The sequence below is a fragment of the Colletotrichum acutatum genome, assembly GCF_030867785.1.
Source record: "Colletotrichum acutatum strain CBS 112980 chromosome Unknown BDZ83scaffold_12, whole genome shotgun sequence".
In the NCBI taxonomy this organism is placed as follows: domain Eukaryota; kingdom Fungi; phylum Ascomycota; class Sordariomycetes; order Glomerellales; family Glomerellaceae; genus Colletotrichum; species Colletotrichum acutatum.
The window spans coordinates 49,892-66,423 of record NW_026849006.1 but is presented as its reverse complement, the minus strand read 5'-3'; the positions used below and the strand labels follow the sequence as shown (position 1 = coordinate 66,423).

Genomic DNA, 16,532 nt, shown 5'->3' with positions numbered 1-16,532 from the left:
CAGTGACTCTAACCCAAGCCAATCCAAGATGTTTACCGACAGACGAAAGAAGCAAGAAACTCAAAGCAAGCAAGCTTTTTGACTCAAAATCGGTTCCCGGCTCACCGTCCACACAGTGACTTGCCCCGAACGCAGGAGAGAGGCGGCGTCGCATCGTCCTGTGTACTCAATAACTTAGCCGCCTCGTCACTTACACATTACATGACTATTCCTGGACACGCCGAATCCCGCACCCCGTATCGTATTCCAGGGCCCTTAAAAGAACGCAAGAATTAGGACTCGTTAGGAACCCCCCTCATTCCAACGGATATCGGTTCATCCGCAAAGCCTATGCCACCGTCTCATTGGCTCAAGAAGCCCGTCGTGTACTGACGACACGTAGGCGGTCACGAATCAACGATCCCGACCCCAACTGTCTGCCCGCCGGTCAGCCCTATGGGTGTCCCCTCGTCACCAATCAGCTTTGCGGAAATAGAGCAGCCTATCACCAAACTCCGCTTCGCCGATCAATTGCGGCCACCTCTTTTTTTTTTCCCCCCTTCCCAGGACTTTCGACCGCGTCGTAACAAGGCATCAGCATTTCTGCTTCTTTGCCAGGCCAATACGATACGTACCAGTCCCTCGCTTCTTTGAACCGATGCAGTTCTACACACACTAGATAGACACACCCGTTTCCTGAGACCACGTTCGTTCCACCTGACGCACAATAGACAAGACCCGTCATTGATTGGACTAACACAGAGGCCACGAATCTGTATCAACATGAAAAGAAAGAGGGTTGTGACATTGGTGTTGTTTATTCTCTCTGCCTTGAGCTTGTTTCCTTCCGCTAGACTCTTTGGAGGCATACTCGTCCCCAAGTCATGCACGTCAGATTCCCAATGGGCTTCCAAGTTGAAACTTTTCTCAGCGGCCCTCAGACATGGTGTACTAAGGTGTGATTGCTTTGAGGGGGCGATGGCCGGCTGGGACAAGGGTGGCCAGATCGCTGGAACATGGCCTACCTACTCTATTTCTCTACTTTTTGACCAGAGGACTGCTTCCCCTCCCCCTCTTCACCAGCCACGCGGCTGAAGCTCACCGTTGCTCCTAATTGGGGACCCTCCGCTACAGCATCTCGACCTCGTCCATCAGCTCCTCCAGTGGCAACTCGGGGGTACATTCCGCTCCTGCGATGCGTGGCTCCGAGCTGCTGACTACTACGCGGCGGTCCTCCTGCTGCTGATCCCGGCTGCTCCGTCGTTTACCTTTCTCATGGGTGGCGTTCACTTGCAGAGGACGGCTTGCGTTTGCGGAACTACGGGTTAGCCCTTCGGACATATCGGCCGTGCCCTCCACCGTACGGGAAGCCGTATCTCGTTTGGTCCTCTCTTGTATTTTCAGGGGCGCGGGGAGGAGGTGGAAAGTAGATCCACGGACGTACGAGGGTATCGGCTTGGGCTGCGTGGGAAAGGGTGATGTAGAACCACTTGGTCTCTCTTGCTGTTGGGATTGGTGTTGATGCTGATGCTGCTGCTGCTGATGCCGTTGTCCACCGTGACTCACCGGTCTTCGCTGCTCTTGCGGCTGCTGGTGAAGATATACTTGCTGGGCACCTTGCTGCTCTCCTCGACGATGCTGCTGCCGGCTGGCCTCCTCCTCGCGAGCGTCGTGAAATCGCTTATTGAACCACGGTGACGTCGGAGATCTACCACCCCTTGAATTCTGTGGCACTGCACCAGCAACACCTCTGCCACTTCTGCCGTCAACGTCCCCGCCATCTCTGCTCGTACCGTTCCCATCGTGACCACCGCCCCTTGGCGGGCCCGGAGCCCTGGGGCCCTGATATCGACGCACATCATCACCCCGCCGCGAGGCCTTCTGCCCCCCTCGATCTCCTGAAAAACCTGGAGCACCGTAAGCATCATTCCTACCAACATTTCCCCCCAACTCCGGACGCCTCTGCTGCTGCTGCCCATGCTGATACCGCGTCCTCGCCGGCGTCGGCGTCGACGGAGGAACGGCCTGCATCGCCGCGACGGCCTTTCCCTGGACGCAGCGGGGACAAGTTCCCCCGACGGGACTCATGCAGCGTTTCCTTTCGCGGCAGGTGCCGAACTCTTCGTAGCCTTGTGACGGTGGCGGCGTGGAGGGAGTGGACGGGCAGGTGAAGCAGGGGCAGAGGAGCAATCTCCACGGGGAGCGATCTTTGCGGTTTCGTCGTGCTCTTTTGGCGTTGTTGGTGCTGGTATTGGGCTTGGGATGATTGCTGGCAGAGATAACAGAGGAGGAGGTCAAGCTGGAGTCGTAATTGAGCTTGCGCGCTTGCGCTTTGTGGTCTGCGCAGTCTATGTCTTCAAAGACGCTGTGGTGGCAGTCTGTGTAGATTATTTGCTTCTCCCAGCACATGTTTCTCGGTAGACTTTTGGAGTTTCGTAATACGTTTCCCCTGTGGTATTTTACGTACCTCTATTTTATGTATGCCTTTTGCCTTACTTGGTATCGGGGAGCTGGGCTGCTTTTGGACCGAGATTTTAGCCTCTGGAGGCAGGAAACGGGGTTTTGGGTTTCGATTCTTGGCTGGTATGTACGACTGGCTTCTTGACAGACTCTCTCTCCGTCTATCTCTCCTCTCGCCTGGGAGAGTGAGGTTTTGACTTGACCCTTTTGTACCGACGAGAAAGGTACATTGGGGTTGTGATGGAGGGGGTTGGGACAACGCCTTGTGTTTTTTTGGTTCATCTTGTTCTTCTCTGTTAGGTAAATGGTTTGACGGTGGCTATTACAATGACTTTGTCTTAGGATTCTTGGTGTATTGCTTCTTGTTCGTGATGCTCGACAACCGCGTTGTTCACTTTGAGTGTGCTCTAACTACTTGTCGGTAGATGGACCAGATCATTTCTTGCTGAACACTCGGACAGCAGCAGTCGTGATAACTTTGAGTAAGACCCCAGACCACTGTATCTCTATACTGGCCCATTCAGTGGAGATTGGCAGGTAGGCCTATCGATTCTCGGGATTTCTGTTATACTGGAGAAACCCGAGATTCAAAAGATGAGGCAGGTAGGTCGAGGTAGCCAGCTAGCTAAGCCTCGTCGAGAACAATCAAGACAGCGCGGTCTACTTCCAATTGTCGTGAAATGTCGTGAAACAAGGGATTTCTTGATCCGGCTATTTTCTTGTTCTGTTTCTGGAAACTCTGATCCGTTCGCGAAGGATCCTCCAGAAAAGAATGTCCGGGCGTTGATGTTTGCTTGGATCCAACGTTTTCTCTCCCTTTACATAAAGTGAAGCCTGTTATTAAGAAATCCAAAAGGCCTCTTTTCTCCCGAAGAACTGGATGTTTCAGAAACCTTCTGACTCGTCAAAGACTGACGTAGAGAAGATACAAGATCAAATAATTGCCAACAACATTATGCTCATGTTCGTTTCGACGTAGTTCTAGGCCTCGAAGAAACGGTCAATATCGTTTCACTGCTCCCCGTTCAAGAATAAGGAAACGTCAAAGGATTCCACGAGGAAGCCTTCGTTTCTTTGACATGGCAGACTCTAGGATTTCTCCCTTCCCCTTGTCCGACGAGCAAGGGATCAGTCAAAGGCTACTTCTTTATAGGGCAGACGCCAAGTTTTTGCACCAAGTAACGGCAACAAGAAGGGGAAAAGGCCTTTTCCTTTAGTACCATCTGAGTCAAAAGGAGTCAGTCCAGCTCCATTTTACACTCGTCAGGCGTTTCGTTGCTTCCTCTTCGACTTCTTTCTTACTTCTCATCAGGATTTTTCGCTTTCCCTTGGACAAAACAGACAATCGTTGGAGGGATAATCTAATTCTTCGGATTTCAAGGAACGATGGGCTTCACATGGCCATCCCTAGGACGCTGGACGTCCAACAGAAGAAGACCCTCGCGATCATCCCGCGAACCATACCGTCACCGTCCTACGGCGACGGCGACCAAGACGTCAGAGTGTTACTCTCCCACCACTGACCAAGCCCACGAAGGCGAAGACAGAGAATCCAGACAGAACCATGCTCAAGACACGCACAGCTACGACGCGCCCGAGTTCTCCGTATACGGAGGTGATCTGTCGTCACCCATGCACCGTCCCTCGGCCCCTCCGGCCCAGGGCATCAGGGAGACGGAGTCGTTGCTCAGAGGTGAGTCCCCCGCGGCGCTCATCGAGCTCATCCGGCAAACGGAAGACGCTGAACGGCGGGTGAGGGGAAGTGAGAAGTTCGAGTACCTCGGCGCGGACGACGACGCGCTGCACGTTCGGTACGGAACTACAACGACGGTCTACGGGAGTGGGGGGGAAGGGACCGCTCGATACGACGATGGCTGGGTTCTCTCTGTCGCCGAGGAGAACCGTCGCCGGGACGAGGCGGCGGCTTGGGAGGAGTACGACGACGACGAAGACGAAGATGACTTCGACGAGCAGGAGTTTGGGGATTGGAGGGATGGTGGATATGGGTGCGAGTGCGAGCGCGGCGGATGTTATGAAGAGGACGAGGAGTTTGAAGAGAAGCGCGATGAAGCGGAAGAGGTAATTCGTCACGATGATGGCCGGCGCGGGTCACGGGCTGTTGACGAGTCTTCACGTCCGTGTGGTCACGAGGCAGAAGAGGGTGCTAATACTCAACGTCACAGGTCGGAGGCGCAAAAGAAGGAGACAGGAGAGGTGATGCCTGCGTTCGAGGTGTGTGGTGTGATAATGAGAGACGGACTGCGCTTGCATCCGACGAACGGGGCGGTCTCGGGCTCTTTGACGACGGTCCAGGGGCCTGGAAGATCCTTGACGGCAAGGGAGGAGGGAATGGAGATGACTTTAGTCGATTACTCCAACAACGAGACATCTACCGCGGAAGAAGACCCCTTTGATGGCGAGGGCAGTCGGCGTCATCTGCCGTCGCTATACTTTGAGGATTTGAGAAGTATGGTCGAAGAGGGGGTGGTTCCGGGTCCCTTGATCTCGGGGGCGGATGTCGTCGATGGGACTGGTGATGACCAGACGAACGAGGCAGGATCGAATTTCACGCCGGATGCGGAGGTGTTGTTTGATTTCTCCGAGTATAGGACGGCCGAGGCACAAAACCAGGGACACGAATGGTCGATCGGGATTATGTTAAACTCCCTTTCAGAAGAGTTTGAAGGGTGGCAGGCCGATGCTGATGAAGAGGAGAATCTCCCTCCGACTCCTGCTCACGCGATCATTCGTCCCGTCGCCGGACTGGATTGGTATGACGACAATGAGAGATCGAGGTACTCTGATATTCGTCCCCAGAATTTGGTCATGAGCGTTACCAGGGCAGACACAGAGTCCAACAGGGCATCAGAGAGTCCGCTAACGTTCCCACTCCGCAAAGACTCATTGGAACATAGTTCCAGAACCCTCACCTTTTCCGAGGTATCCTACGCGGCGGAGAAAGGAGATAGTTTCACGACAACGGAAGCTGGCGACTTCGATAGCACACCCATGAGGACCGTCTTTCAGAATACAAGCCAGTTCTTCCAATCAACCACCGTGGAAGACGAACACTGGATATCAACGCCACAGCCATCCACATCCCCGCGATGCTCCTCGTCTGTCTACTCCTCAGACTCCTCGGATAATGAAGGCACTCTCTCCCCCACACCCAAGACATCTCCAACACCCCCGAGTGAGGGCGAAGGAGACGAAGAAGAGATAAATGACCTCCTCGACATCTACGCGACCACATCCCACCCCCACCACGAATCCTGCCTCTCTCCCACAACCGACAAAGACCTCCTCCCCCCTTACCATCCCTCCTCCCCATCCGCCCTTGCCCCTCTCACCACAATCGCCCGTGGCCTCTCCCTGCCCCAAACAACACCCTACAACACCCTCCAAACCCACCTTGCCCGAAATGCAAACATCCTCCGCTACCTCGTCCTCCATTGTATCCCCTCTCCCTCCGTCAACCCCCTCGAACCCCAGACCGACCTCGTCGAACCCATACTTCCTTTGCCGCTGACCCCCGGCTCAGGGAGATACGCCCAAAACTTCCCCTCTCACCCACGCAGGCGCGAGTATACCCGCCTCCTACAAGCCATCCGCTCCGTGCAGTGGTCAGCAGACGCCATCAACGACATGCTGGCCGTAGTAGACTTCCACACCCCTCTTCCGTCCCCTTCATCTCCCTCGTTCTCGACGTACCCTCCGCACAGACGAGCCTCCACAGCCCTCCGCGCCTTTCGAAAACTCCGCGCCGCGGACGCAGAGCGGCGGGGGTACCTCACTTCGACGCAGCTTCACGAGCTGAGCACGTACGGAATCTCGCTCCTTGACGTGCTGCAGATGAACGACGTCCCGCGGGTCGTGAGCTCTGGGCTTGGCGGGCGGCTTGTTGCTGCCGCAGCGTCTGGGGCGCTGGGCGTCGCGAGGGAGTGTAATCTGCTCGACGAGGAGGGGGCGTTGCTGGAGTTGCTTGCTGATCCGGAGGACGAATTTGGCTCGAGGTTGGAAATTCGGGACCAGGGTAGACGAAAGGGAAGGGGAAGCGGGTTGAGGTGTTGTGTTGGTGTTGATCATGAAGATGAGATGGGTGTCGAGGAGGACGTGGCGGATAGTGACGACGAGATGGAGGATGATGATGTGGATGAGGGATATGGAGAGGGAACGTACTTCGATGGCCTTGTCGACGACATGGGAACAGGGCCTGTCGTTGATGATGATGGGGCGTACCTCGTCAGCCCCTTATCTCCCGAAGCATTCACCGCCGACCAGACCTGGGAGGGCCAGGTCGATGTATCCTTCGCGGCGGAGACGTCTCAACCTCCCGAGGACCTCATGACCTTCTCTGGCGATGACGAGAAAGGAGATGAGGATGACATCTACGATTCACCTACAGACTGTGCTCTCGAACAACCGGAAGCAGACCTCTACGTCAAGCCGCTGAATACATCGAGAAAGAAACCCACGCTCAAGAGGTCACATAACTTTCAAGAAATCGAGATCTCCGATAAAGAGACCAACACAGCGGTCCTGGTCGATATAGAGACAGGCGACGACGCCGAGTTGCAACGGTTCTTCACCGAGATTGGGGCGATGCCTGTAGTTGCTGGCACGTCGGACGTTGTCATGGAGTGAGGTTAGGAGGGGTCAACAAGAAATTGACGAAAACTTGTTACATCCCATATCGAGAAATTCAAGCGAGATCTCTTCGTATAGTTCAGAGGAAAGGGAGGAGGGACACGAACATAAATCTAGGTGGAACATTTGTTGATTTGGCGATAATACCTACCTACCCTATCTTAGAATGGAAAATAGGAATACTCTGAATATACAACCGGAGCAAGGTATATACCCCCCTCTAATCCCATTTCCGCCACCAGCAACAGCAGGCGCCTCTCTAGGTCGGGAGGTCAGGACAAACTGGCTGGGTGGTGGAAATGGTCAAAGGCCGACAATCAATTTACACGCCAACCAGCCTGTTCGACGACAGGCTTAGCGAGAGTACCCGAGTTCGAATCCCAGCATGAGCACCAAGAGATGTAGCCACACCGGTGGTGGACTCTTTTTTTTTTTTTCCTCCATTCCAGTCTTCGGAACTATTGAACGCACGTGTGTAGAGTTGGAGCAGAAAGCCAACAGGAAGGACATGGGCGTAACTGTTTTTTTGTACATCGTACGATCCATCTATAAGAAAACAACACATCCAATGGGTATCTTTTTCTCCTTTTCACATCCTTCTCGCCGTCTTTGCGATCCTCTCCTTCACACATGAGCCCATCCATTATACACAAGCACCTGCCCCTCGTTAATCAAACAATCAACCCCCTTCTCGCTCCTCTTATCCTTCTCACCACCACCGCGAGCCTCCCACTCCTTCAACCTCTTCCTCACAACCCACTCCTTCACCCTCTCACTCGTCAACACCCTCCTCACCCTCCCCTCCCAAACCCCAACCACAATCCTCCACACAGAAAGCCAACTCCGCCCACCACCCGGGTTCACAGCCTCATACGCAGCAGGCGAATACCCGACCCTCACCCTTGGGTTCACAAACACCCCCAGCTGCTCCGACAACGGATTATCCACATGAACGAGACAACACTCGCTCGCCTCGAGGTGCGCCTCCTCGGCCAACGAATCGTCCACCCCGCGGAACGCAAGCCTCTTGACGCCGCCGGCCGCGCCCCGCCGATTCGCTAAAAAGGGCGCCGCCGGCATCGCTACGATCCCGTTCCAGCAGCTCCGCACGGGTACGGCGTCCGAGTAGGCCATCATGGCGGCGCGGCTCGCCTCGGAGCGGAAGTACGGCCACCGCTGCATCAGCGTCGCTTGCCCCGCCGAGTCGCGCAGCGCAAAAGTGTCGTAGTAGGATGGTGGGTGGGCGAAGTCGAGGGAGCAGGCTGCGGCGTAGATGCCGTTGTTGGTATCGAGCAGCGCGAGGACGTCTTCGGTCTGGGGTTTCCCCATGTTAGCCCTCTCTCTTCTCCTTGGTGTGATTGTCGCATGAAACGTGCCGTCCATGTCATAAACGAAGGAAGAAACGCAAATCTTACCGTAAACACAACATCATTCAAAAAAAGCACCGTATCAAACATCTCCCCGTCCTCTCCGAGCTTCCACAAATCCCGCAACGTCAAATTCCTCAACTTCGCAAGAAACGGTATCCTCCTCATCTCCCTCTTCCCCCTCGGCGTCGTAATCCACCCTTCCCTCTCCTCCCCCTCCGCAGGAACATCCTCCACCTCCTGCGCATGCGTCCTCTCGTCAAGCACCACATTCCTCCTCACCCCCCTCTTCTCCAACACCCCGTCCAGCTCCCTCAGCGCCGCCTTTGTATCGTCCCAGCTCCCGCTCTCATACACTGACACATAGACGTTCTCCCGCCCCAGCGCCTCGACGAGGTCCAGGACCGCTTTATTCCAGTGCGTCCGGATCACGGAGGCGTCGTTGTAGTGCATTCCTGCAATGTAGATGCGCTCGGCGCGCCGCGGGCGGGACGGGTCGTGGCGCGGGGCCGAGGTGACGCGGCGCTGGTAGCGGAGGGCGTCGAGGAGGATGTAGAGGGTTAGGAGGAGGGCGAGGTTGCGGAAGGGGCGGGAGCGGAAGAGGCGGCGGGCGCTCAGGCGGATGCCGTTGAGGAGGCCCATGGCTTTTTTCTTTCTTGAGGGTGAGCTCGGCGGCGTTGCGCTCGAGCTTGCCGTCGTCGGTGGTCGTTGGTTCGGGTTGGTTCGAGCGGAGGGGAACCGGTGTTGGAAGACGAGGTCGAAGGACGAGAAGATTAACACGATAGTCAGTGAGCAGAGGGAGAAAATGAGAGGTATGTCATGGACGCCATTGAACCGGCCTTGACGACAGAAGAGAAGAGGAAAAAAAGAGGAACCTCTGAGTGCAACAAGTCAACGTCCCTCCTTCCTGCACTGGCCAAGACGGACGAGCGAGAGTCTCGTATTATCATCCGTAAGATTATACGTAAGGTAACACCTGGAGGCCGCGGGGGCCTGTAGGTGCTCAGTAATGCGAAGTAGCTTTTCGGCAGGGATCAGCTAAGGGTCCCGTCACCAGGTATTGTCCCTACTGCGCTCGATTTAGCCCGGTGTCATTGGGCCCCGGCAGGGCTGACAGGGTCCGTTTTGGAGGCCTGGAGAAGACGGGGAGCCACGCGATTGGTCGCTTCGACACAGCTTACCCCTGCACAAGACGACGACGACGACGACACGACGAAGAGCATGAGAACATTGACCAAGGTATGGTATGAAATAGCATGACTTGAATGATGCTTTCATCCAATTATGCGTAAAAATGCCATCAACAAGTATCCCTACCTCAAGTACATCACAGCTTCACGTGAACAAAGATCCTCTGGAGTATATCATTGGACTCAAGAAAACTACTAATACACTCGACGTCCCCAATCATCCCCATTTTAATCCTCTGCTGGACTCTGTGGTCACTGTATTCCCTTGACCTGTTCGCTCTAGGTCGTTGGAGGTGAGAGCCCGTCTGACATCTGGGGCAACATCTTCTAAAAAGGTATCTGTATCATCAGTCCCGCGTTGGGTCTTGATGTGAACGGCTTGCCATCTATTTGGCAAAGTGCAGGTCATATCCGAGCCACTTGCGACGGACAACCTCCTCAACGGTGAGGCCAGGGTATCCATACGTCAAGGGCAGGAAGAAGTACCAGCCGGCGAGGGCAATGAGAAGGATAACGCCGCAAGCGATCCAGGCGCCAGCAAGACTCTGACCGGCGAATCGCTCACGGGCCGAAATGTGTCTCTTAGGTCCATCGGCCTTCTTGTTGCCCTTGATGACTTCGTAGCCCTCCTCGGGAGCGGGCTCAGCGGTGAAGATGAACTCCAGGAGAGCACCAGCAACTAAGCAGGAAGCCAAATGTGCCGGCAGGTAGTGGTGAAGGAAGAGTTGACGGCCCATCAGGTAGAAGGGGAAGTAGTGGGTGGCCCAGGCGAGGAAGAAGAAGCCAGTTGAGTTGTACAGACGCGAACGGGTACCTGCTGATGATTAGCGACGGTGTCCTAGACAGTAAACAAAATGCACGGTACTTACGGTGGTCAAGAGCGTCAATGCCTCGTCTAAGTGACACCTGGTCCGCGCCGATGATACCGGCAAAGACTGCCAAAAGACTGCTGGCGAGCCACCAGCCAATGGGGTTACCGAGGAAGTAGATCTGCTGGCGGGTGTCGTTCTGAGTCCAGAAGCTGACACCACGGAGCAGGAAGGGCCACTGGTAGGGGTGGCTGGCGTACGGGTGGCTGCTGGTCAACTGGTTGTTGTGCCAGAACATGGAGCGCTGAAGCTCGAACCACTTGCGGAAGAAGGGCAGGGTCTTAACCTCCTTCTCCGGCTTCTCGCGTCTCTTAGAATCGAGGGGGATCGCGGGAAGGTCCTCAACAAACCAGATATTGGAGCTCGGCGCCAACTGCTTGTTGCCGTTGATTTCCTGCTGCTTGTGGCCCCATTCGGGCAGAGGAGTGGTGTGCGTCCACATGGCAACCTTGCTGGGGTTGTGGATGAACTTGAAGTGGCTCGAGATACTCTTGAACTCCTGACCAGGCTTGCCGTTCTCGACACGGATCTCAAAGAGGGTGTCGTTGAGACGGTCGCCGTACGCATCAGCCAAAGGCACCGTAGTGAACTCCTGGTTCGTAGGGTAGTAGGGCGAGGCGACGTCGTGGGACAGCAGCATGGTATCGGTACCCAAGTGCCTGAGGCGCACAACATCGTTGTTCTTGACGGCCTTGCCTGTCTTCTGGTCGTCAACCAAGGGGATGATCTGCCAGTAGTTGTTCGTGTCGTTGTAAGGGTAGCCGGTAACCTGCTGGCCTTGGCTGGAAACACGGCCGTCATCGTAGCGCAGAGGGTAGTGGTCCTCGTGACTGTGGAGATAGGTCTTGGTCTCCTTGTGGCGGATGCTGATGGTGTCGTAGTACTCCACGGTCAAGGAGTTGGCCAACATGACGTTGTCGCTCAGCGTCTCCTGGAACTCAGGGGTCATGAAGTCGTCACCAGGGCCCGATCGGGTCAGAACGGCAAAGTGGACCTGGAACCAGAAGAGGTAGAAGAGGAAGGGCATGATGATCAGGCCAAAGGTGCGAGCAGCAAAGTGCTTGCCAAAATCGGGAAGACTTAGAGCACCACCGGGTCTCTTGATGTCCAACAGGCCCCAGAGATCGATAATCACAGCGGAACCAATGGTGACGAAGGCGAAGAGTCCAACGTACTTTGTCGAGATATCGGCAGACAGGGCGAATCCGGTGAGGATCAGCCACTTCCACCACTTGCGCGAGAAGGGCTCGTGGCGCAGCTTGTAGAACTTGATGTAGCAGAGCAAGCTGCAGGCCATGGCGAATACGAGGGTCGCATCGAGAAGAATCAGACGCGTCTGACCAATGTGCGCGTTGTCGAGCAAGACAAGACCGGCGGCCAAAAGGCAGGCGGGCAAGCTGTAGCCAGACTCCCACATGATGAGGTAGGTGACGGAGACGGTCAATGCGCCAAGAATGGCGGGCAGAGCTCGGAAGGCGACATAGGGCACCTTGTTGGAGATGTAAGAGTCGCCAATGTTCTCGAAGTGAAAATGTCCGTCATAGCCAACGAGCCATCCCATAAAGGCAAAGAGGAGCTTTCCGAACGGAGGGTGGACATCGAAGAAGTAGGTTCTTTCGAGGTAGTAAGAGGCAAACTGTAGTAAAGAGCAGTGTTGGTTAGCTATCATGTGTTCTGGCGATTCCGATTCTGCATTGGTGGTTTCCTCCGTGTCTTTTCTTGTTTCCTCTATGGGGAGACGAATGTCAGACGTACCTTGCCAAAGTGGACTTCGTCAAAGACGACCTCATTGGGATGGCTGATGCCCCAGAAACGGGTAACGAAGGCGAGAATGGTGGTGATGAGAAGTCCGACGCCGTACTCGGGCTGGGAGACGGCGCGCTTGGTCTTTGCACCGGCCTTGTTCAACGACTCGACGACGGCGTCAGCTGCACCGGCGGCGGGCGTGGTAGGCCGCTTCGCATTGTTGCGCTGGCGAACGCTGCCCTGCGGGGTGGCAGTCGTCGACGCCATGATGGGGGTGGGACGTGGGGGATTCGATGAAGGAGCTGCTCGGCGATGGAAAAGGTTTGTCAGTCCAAGCCTTGAGGCTGAAAAGTTTTGGTTTCCAGAAGTTTGCGAGCTGGGAATATTTGATCCCTCGGGGGGCAGGCAGGATCACCACAGAAGAAGGACAGATAGCTCCAACTGAAGGGACCCTATGGGACTGGATTGGTTCCAATGGATGAGAGGTACGTATCGCACTAGGTACGGTAGGTAGGTACTCTGGAGCTGTAAGGGAGCGAGCTCAGGGGCTTGTAGCTAACTTACACGCTACGAAGGAAAAGTGGAGCGCGTCAGCCCTCACGTCACGTTTGATCAAAAGTCGAAGAGAAAGAAGGGAACGTAATATAAAAAGGTGACGTGTTAAGGAATGACTTGAAGAAGAAGAAGGCCTAGGAAGAAGAAAAAGAGAGGGCCCGAATTGACTTCTCACGATAATGGGAAAGAAGATTGAGGGACGGCAGAAAAGGGACAAGGAAGATTGATTGTTTTCCCCGGGAACTTGAGCGGAAAAACTTGGGAGACTCCCTGACGACGTGCAGACTGCAGACTGACACTGAACCTTCCCGAAGACCAGATGGCCCTGTCCGTAGTATTATCCGTAGTCTCAGAAGCTAGGGAACGGGATAATCTTTAGGGGCAGGGATCGTTCTCTTTCTCCATGGACCACCAAGAGGACTGGACACTTGGCCAAAGTGGGAGAGCTATCAGCAGAATCATCTACGTATTCACGCACTCATTCTGGTTTCTTGCCGGGCATTCAATTCATTCCATTGGATGGAGCTGCGCTAACAATTTCGGAGTAGTGTTCCAAGGGCGGCTTGGGGAGACTACGGAGTACAAGTGGACTTGGGTACTCAGAACCGGGAGAGCAAGGGCAGCTCCAGCCCACTTCACCTCATCTCACATCTTCCCACCTTCCGCTGCGATAAGATAAGGATCCCATGATGCCTCGTGGAGCATCCGAATCTCCGACATAAAATCACTTTAAAAGATACATTGTACGCGTAGGCAGAACAAGCCATTTCCCGGGAACAAGTGCCCTCTTGTATGACTTGGTACTTGCTGTTCTAAGAATGGAGTTATTCGACATCTTCCAATTCTTTTCGATCGAGTGATCAATATCATGATTCCAGGCCTAAGTCAGGTACCTAGGTACGTACGGATGCCATCCGCAGATAAATGCTCTAAATACAACTTCAAAAACATGTTAGCCGCGGATACTCCACAGACAGACATCCAATAATACATCCCATGCATCTTCTTCAACAAAGCTTACAAACAATCATGCAATGTCATGTCAACTTGTCAATCCAGGGCGCCGAAAAGCCATAACCCGCAACTGGCCGCGCCGACGCACGCCGACAAACCCACCCCTCCATCCGCGCACCGGGCCCAGCGCCGAAGAACGGAGGGCGTGCCGCACCACACATGTCACCAACGGCACCCCGCCCGAAGCCCGCCCATCCAATCGTGAAGCTCCAACTTTATATGTAGACCCTCAATTCGCCGCAGTCCGCCCTACCTTACCTGTGTACTCCGTAGTGCTACGTCTCTGCTTTGCTCCAATTGCCCAATTGCTCATAACCCCGCGATAGATAGTCTCTCATCCTTTTCCTTTTCCCAAATGTCCTCACTCCTCAGATCCGTCACAAGACTATCATCCCGCGCCGCCGTTCGCTCAACACCACGTCTCGTAAACAAATTCCATATCCAGCCCTTTAGCGTCAACACAGCAAAGATGTCTGAGCAATCCATCGTCTTCACCAAGAACGCCCCGGCCGGTGAGTTTTCTCTCAATCTCATCCTATTCACCTCAAATGGGTGACTCAAAGTAACACTAGCTAACAATCAACTCGAATAGCTCTTGGCCCCTACGTATGAAAACACCACTCCCTCTCTCACCATGAAGCCCTCTAAGAAAAAGACTAATCTAACCACCATGAACCCCCAATAGTCCCAGGCCATCAAGACCCCCACCGCCATCTACTGCTCCGGCCAGATCCCCCTCACCCCCGAGGGCACCTTCGTCGAGGGCTCCATCGCCGACAAGACCAAGCAGTGCATCTCCAACCTCAAGGCCGTCCTCGTCGAGGCCGGCTCCTCCATCGAGAAGGTCGTCAAGGTCAACATCTTCCTCGCTGACATGGGCGAGTTTGCCGTGAGTTTCCTCCCTCCTTCTCCCTCTCGGGATTCCACCTCATTTTCCCCTCCTAACAAATCACGAACAGGAGATGAACGGCGAGTACGAGAAGTGGTTCACCCACAAGCCCGCTCGCAGCTGCGTCGCCGTCAAGACTCTGCCCAAGAACGTTGACGTTGAGATTGAGTGCATTGCCCTCCCCTAAAAGCTAGGTGTATCTCCTGCTAGAGAGCTCGACCCGTGAAGGAAGTGAGCAGTCACTATAGATCTCGACAAATTAAAAAACAAGTGAAACGTACATCTTAGACGTTTTCACATTCAAGTGACCGTCCAATGTAACCAATGGAGTTGATAAGAGGACTAGACTTGTAGATTTGCTAATGTGATTGTTTGAAATATGGTTCTGTAGGTAATTCTCCCCTTGCAGTACCTATGCGTGATTCGTGGATCGTGATATCAGGACACGCTAGGTGAGGCCCTTACCGGAAAGGCAGCTTCGTAGCTACATAAACCACTGTGAACCTCAATGGCGATATAGAACCTCTCAGCAATTACCAGCAAAGACAGCCTGCAACTCGCTACAGGATTTGCACCACGTAATCTCTCACGAAAAGCAAAAAGGGGAACCTCAAATGTAAGTAATATGCAGAAAGGTAGCTTGATGTTCTACACGCCCTTCCGTCTATCGGTACAAAATACACGCCCGCCTAAGGGACTCCCCATCCTCCTCCACCAAGCCAAAGCTCTGAAAAGGAGAAAGGCCCCTCGTTCCCTCTATTTCGCTCTCCTGGCCCACAAAGTCGTAGATTTCGTCGTCTATTCCTCGTCGTCATCGGCAGCCTCGACGTACTTGTGGCGGATGTCCTTCCATTGGCGCTTTTATGTTCAATCACTTGTCAGCAAAATCGCATGGTGACTTTGTGTGCCCAAATTGTGCCCATTGGAGTACTTACGCCGCGGTTCAGGTAGTCCCAGTACTTGTTCATCGCGCCGTTAAAGCCCCTTGAAATAAAAGTGTCAGCCCACGTTCAATTCCCTCTCAAATACCCCGATACCTCGGGACTCATCGGCCTCTCCCCTCCTCTGAACCTCGCAAGAGATACCAGCAAGTCGGATTATCGCAAAAAAGGGGGCGGGAAATCTCACATCTCGAAAGCAAAGCCCGTCGCAAAGACAAAGCCAAGCATGGAGAAGTTGTTCTTGAAGATAGCGCTATACCACCACAATCACAGGTTAGCATGTACATCCTTCATTCGCTCAATCGAGGCCGCCTCTTTCGGATCCAAGTCGCGCTGTATCCAGCTGATCATAATCGATATCGGTCGTCGGCGAAAGCGGCAGCAAGAAGAGAGGGAAGAACTTGCGTGTAGAAGGGGCGAGCGGCGGCCTAGAGACACAAAAAGTGAGCGATTAGCCAATTGCGGTCGCGCGAAAGGTGCCCGCAGGAAGTCTAGCATACCATTGTGAATATCGTCTGTCAAGTTCGCACGTCTCGTGTAGTGACAAGTGGTGCTTCTTTGCGGTCGACGGGGCGATGATCGTTCGGGGGGAGTGGGTTGAATCGGATGGTGTTGGGAGTCTTGACGAAATTCGCGATGTTCCGGGAAGCACTTAGCTTTGCCGAAATACATGGGCTCTGATTGGCTCTCCGATCCACCTTCCCTTCAACCATCAAAAGCTGGATGACTAAGGCTCGCCAACTGCAATTCTCACCACTAGCCACATTCGCCAAACGCCACAGGTTTCCTTCCAGCTCTGCCATTCACTCGCAAGTTGCGACTTTGCTGCACATCTACCCCAAGCAATCGATATTGCGTTTCGGTATGACAAATTT

At 54.3% G+C, this 16,532-nt stretch overlaps 7 protein-coding genes across 7 annotated transcripts; 3 read left to right on the top strand and 4 right to left on the bottom strand.

The window, feature by feature from the left end:
• Positions 1–977: 977 nt before the first annotated feature.
• Positions 978–2,789, bottom strand: BDZ83DRAFT_47924 (uncharacterized protein). The gene has a single exon (XM_060503279.1). The coding sequence runs from the start codon at positions 2,386–2,388 to the stop codon at positions 1,108–1,110; it is 1,281 nt and encodes a 426-aa protein (XP_060369289.1). The 5' UTR covers positions 2,389–2,789; the 3' UTR covers positions 978–1,107.
• A 3,032-nt stretch (positions 2,790–5,821) lies between these two features.
• BDZ83DRAFT_605792 (uncharacterized protein) lies at positions 5,822–7,449 on the top strand. The gene has a single exon (XM_060507347.1). The coding sequence runs from the start codon at positions 6,085–6,087 to the stop codon at positions 7,081–7,083; it is 999 nt and encodes a 332-aa protein (XP_060369288.1). The 5' UTR covers positions 5,822–6,084; the 3' UTR covers positions 7,084–7,449.
• BDZ83DRAFT_605791 (cryptococcal mannosyltransferase 1-domain-containing protein) lies at positions 7,395–9,550 on the bottom strand. Its single transcript, XM_060507346.1, has 2 exons — positions 8,502–9,550; positions 7,395–8,400 (listed from the first exon to the last, which is right to left on the bottom strand). Exons 1-2 carry the CDS (start codon positions 9,093–9,095, stop codon positions 7,711–7,713), a joined length of 1,284 nt encoding a protein of 427 aa, XP_060369287.1. The 5' UTR covers positions 9,096–9,550; the 3' UTR covers positions 7,395–7,710.
• A 479-nt stretch (positions 9,551–10,029) lies between these two features.
• BDZ83DRAFT_568801 (dolichyl-phosphate-mannose-protein mannosyltransferase) lies at positions 10,030–12,525 on the bottom strand (the record flags this gene model as incomplete). The annotated part of the gene is made up of 3 exons (XM_060504119.1): positions 10,030–10,457; positions 10,513–12,148; positions 12,268–12,525. 3 exons carry the CDS (start codon positions 12,523–12,525, stop codon positions 10,030–10,032), a joined length of 2,322 nt encoding a protein of 773 aa, XP_060369286.1.
• Positions 12,526–13,411: 886 nt separating this feature from the next.
• BDZ83DRAFT_605782 (uncharacterized protein) lies at positions 13,412–14,047 on the top strand. The gene has a single exon (XM_060507345.1). It carries the CDS (start codon positions 13,853–13,855, stop codon positions 14,030–14,032), a length of 180 nt encoding a protein of 59 aa, XP_060369285.1. The 5' UTR covers positions 13,412–13,852; the 3' UTR covers positions 14,033–14,047.
• Positions 14,048–14,053: 6 nt separating this feature from the next.
• Positions 14,054–15,113, top strand: BDZ83DRAFT_605779 (endoribonuclease L-PSP). The gene is made up of 4 exons (XM_060507344.1): positions 14,054–14,339; positions 14,420–14,433; positions 14,513–14,716; positions 14,787–15,113. The coding sequence occupies exons 1-4, from the start codon at positions 14,183–14,185 to the stop codon at positions 14,901–14,903; spliced, it is 492 nt and encodes a 163-aa protein (XP_060369284.1). The 5' UTR covers positions 14,054–14,182; the 3' UTR covers positions 14,904–15,113.
• On the bottom strand, positions 15,114–16,386 carry BDZ83DRAFT_605774 (ubiquinol-cytochrome C reductase). Its single transcript, XM_060507343.1, has 5 exons — positions 16,158–16,386; positions 16,063–16,085; positions 15,845–15,910; positions 15,652–15,700; positions 15,114–15,574 (listed from the first exon to the last, which is right to left on the bottom strand). Exons 1-5 carry the CDS (start codon positions 16,158–16,160, stop codon positions 15,515–15,517), a joined length of 201 nt encoding a protein of 66 aa, XP_060369283.1. The 5' UTR covers positions 16,161–16,386; the 3' UTR covers positions 15,114–15,514.
• Positions 16,387–16,532: the final 146 nt, after the last annotated feature.

What these genes read in the sequence shown, in the direction of transcription:
- BDZ83DRAFT_605792 (XM_060507347.1), top strand. Translation starts at nt 6,085, where the DNA reads ATGCTGGCCGTAGTAGACTTCCACACCCCTCTTCCGTCCCCTTCATCT.
- BDZ83DRAFT_605774 (XM_060507343.1), bottom strand. An exon ending in GCCGCTCGCCCCTTCTACAC is followed by an intron (nt 15,911 to 16,062) that starts GCAAGTTCTTCC and finishes GTGGTGGTATAG; the next exon opens with CGCTATCTTCAAGAACAACT. An exon ending in ACGGGCTTTGCTTTCGAGAT is followed by an intron (nt 15,701 to 15,844) that starts GTGAGATTTCCC and finishes TTTTATTTCAAG; the next exon opens with GGGCTTTAACGGCGCGATGA.
- BDZ83DRAFT_605782 (XM_060507345.1), top strand. Translation starts at nt 13,853, where the DNA reads ATGTCAACTTGTCAATCCAGGGCGCCGAAAAGCCATAACCCGCAACTG.
- BDZ83DRAFT_47924 (XM_060503279.1), bottom strand. Translation starts at nt 2,388, where the DNA reads ATGTGCTGGGAGAAGCAAATAATCTACACAGACTGCCACCACAGCGTC.
- BDZ83DRAFT_605779 (XM_060507344.1), top strand. Translation starts at nt 14,183, where the DNA reads ATGTCCTCACTCCTCAGATCCGTCACAAGACTATCATCCCGCGCCGCC. An exon ending in CTGACATGGGCGAGTTTGCC is followed by an intron (nt 14,717 to 14,786) that starts GTGAGTTTCCTC and finishes AATCACGAACAG; the next exon opens with GAGATGAACGGCGAGTACGA.
- BDZ83DRAFT_605791 (XM_060507346.1), bottom strand. Translation starts at nt 9,095, where the DNA reads ATGGGCCTCCTCAACGGCATCCGCCTGAGCGCCCGCCGCCTCTTCCGC. An exon ending in TGAATGATGTTGTGTTTACG is followed by an intron (nt 8,401 to 8,501) that starts GTAAGATTTGCG and finishes GGGAAACCCCAG; the next exon opens with ACCGAAGACGTCCTCGCGCT.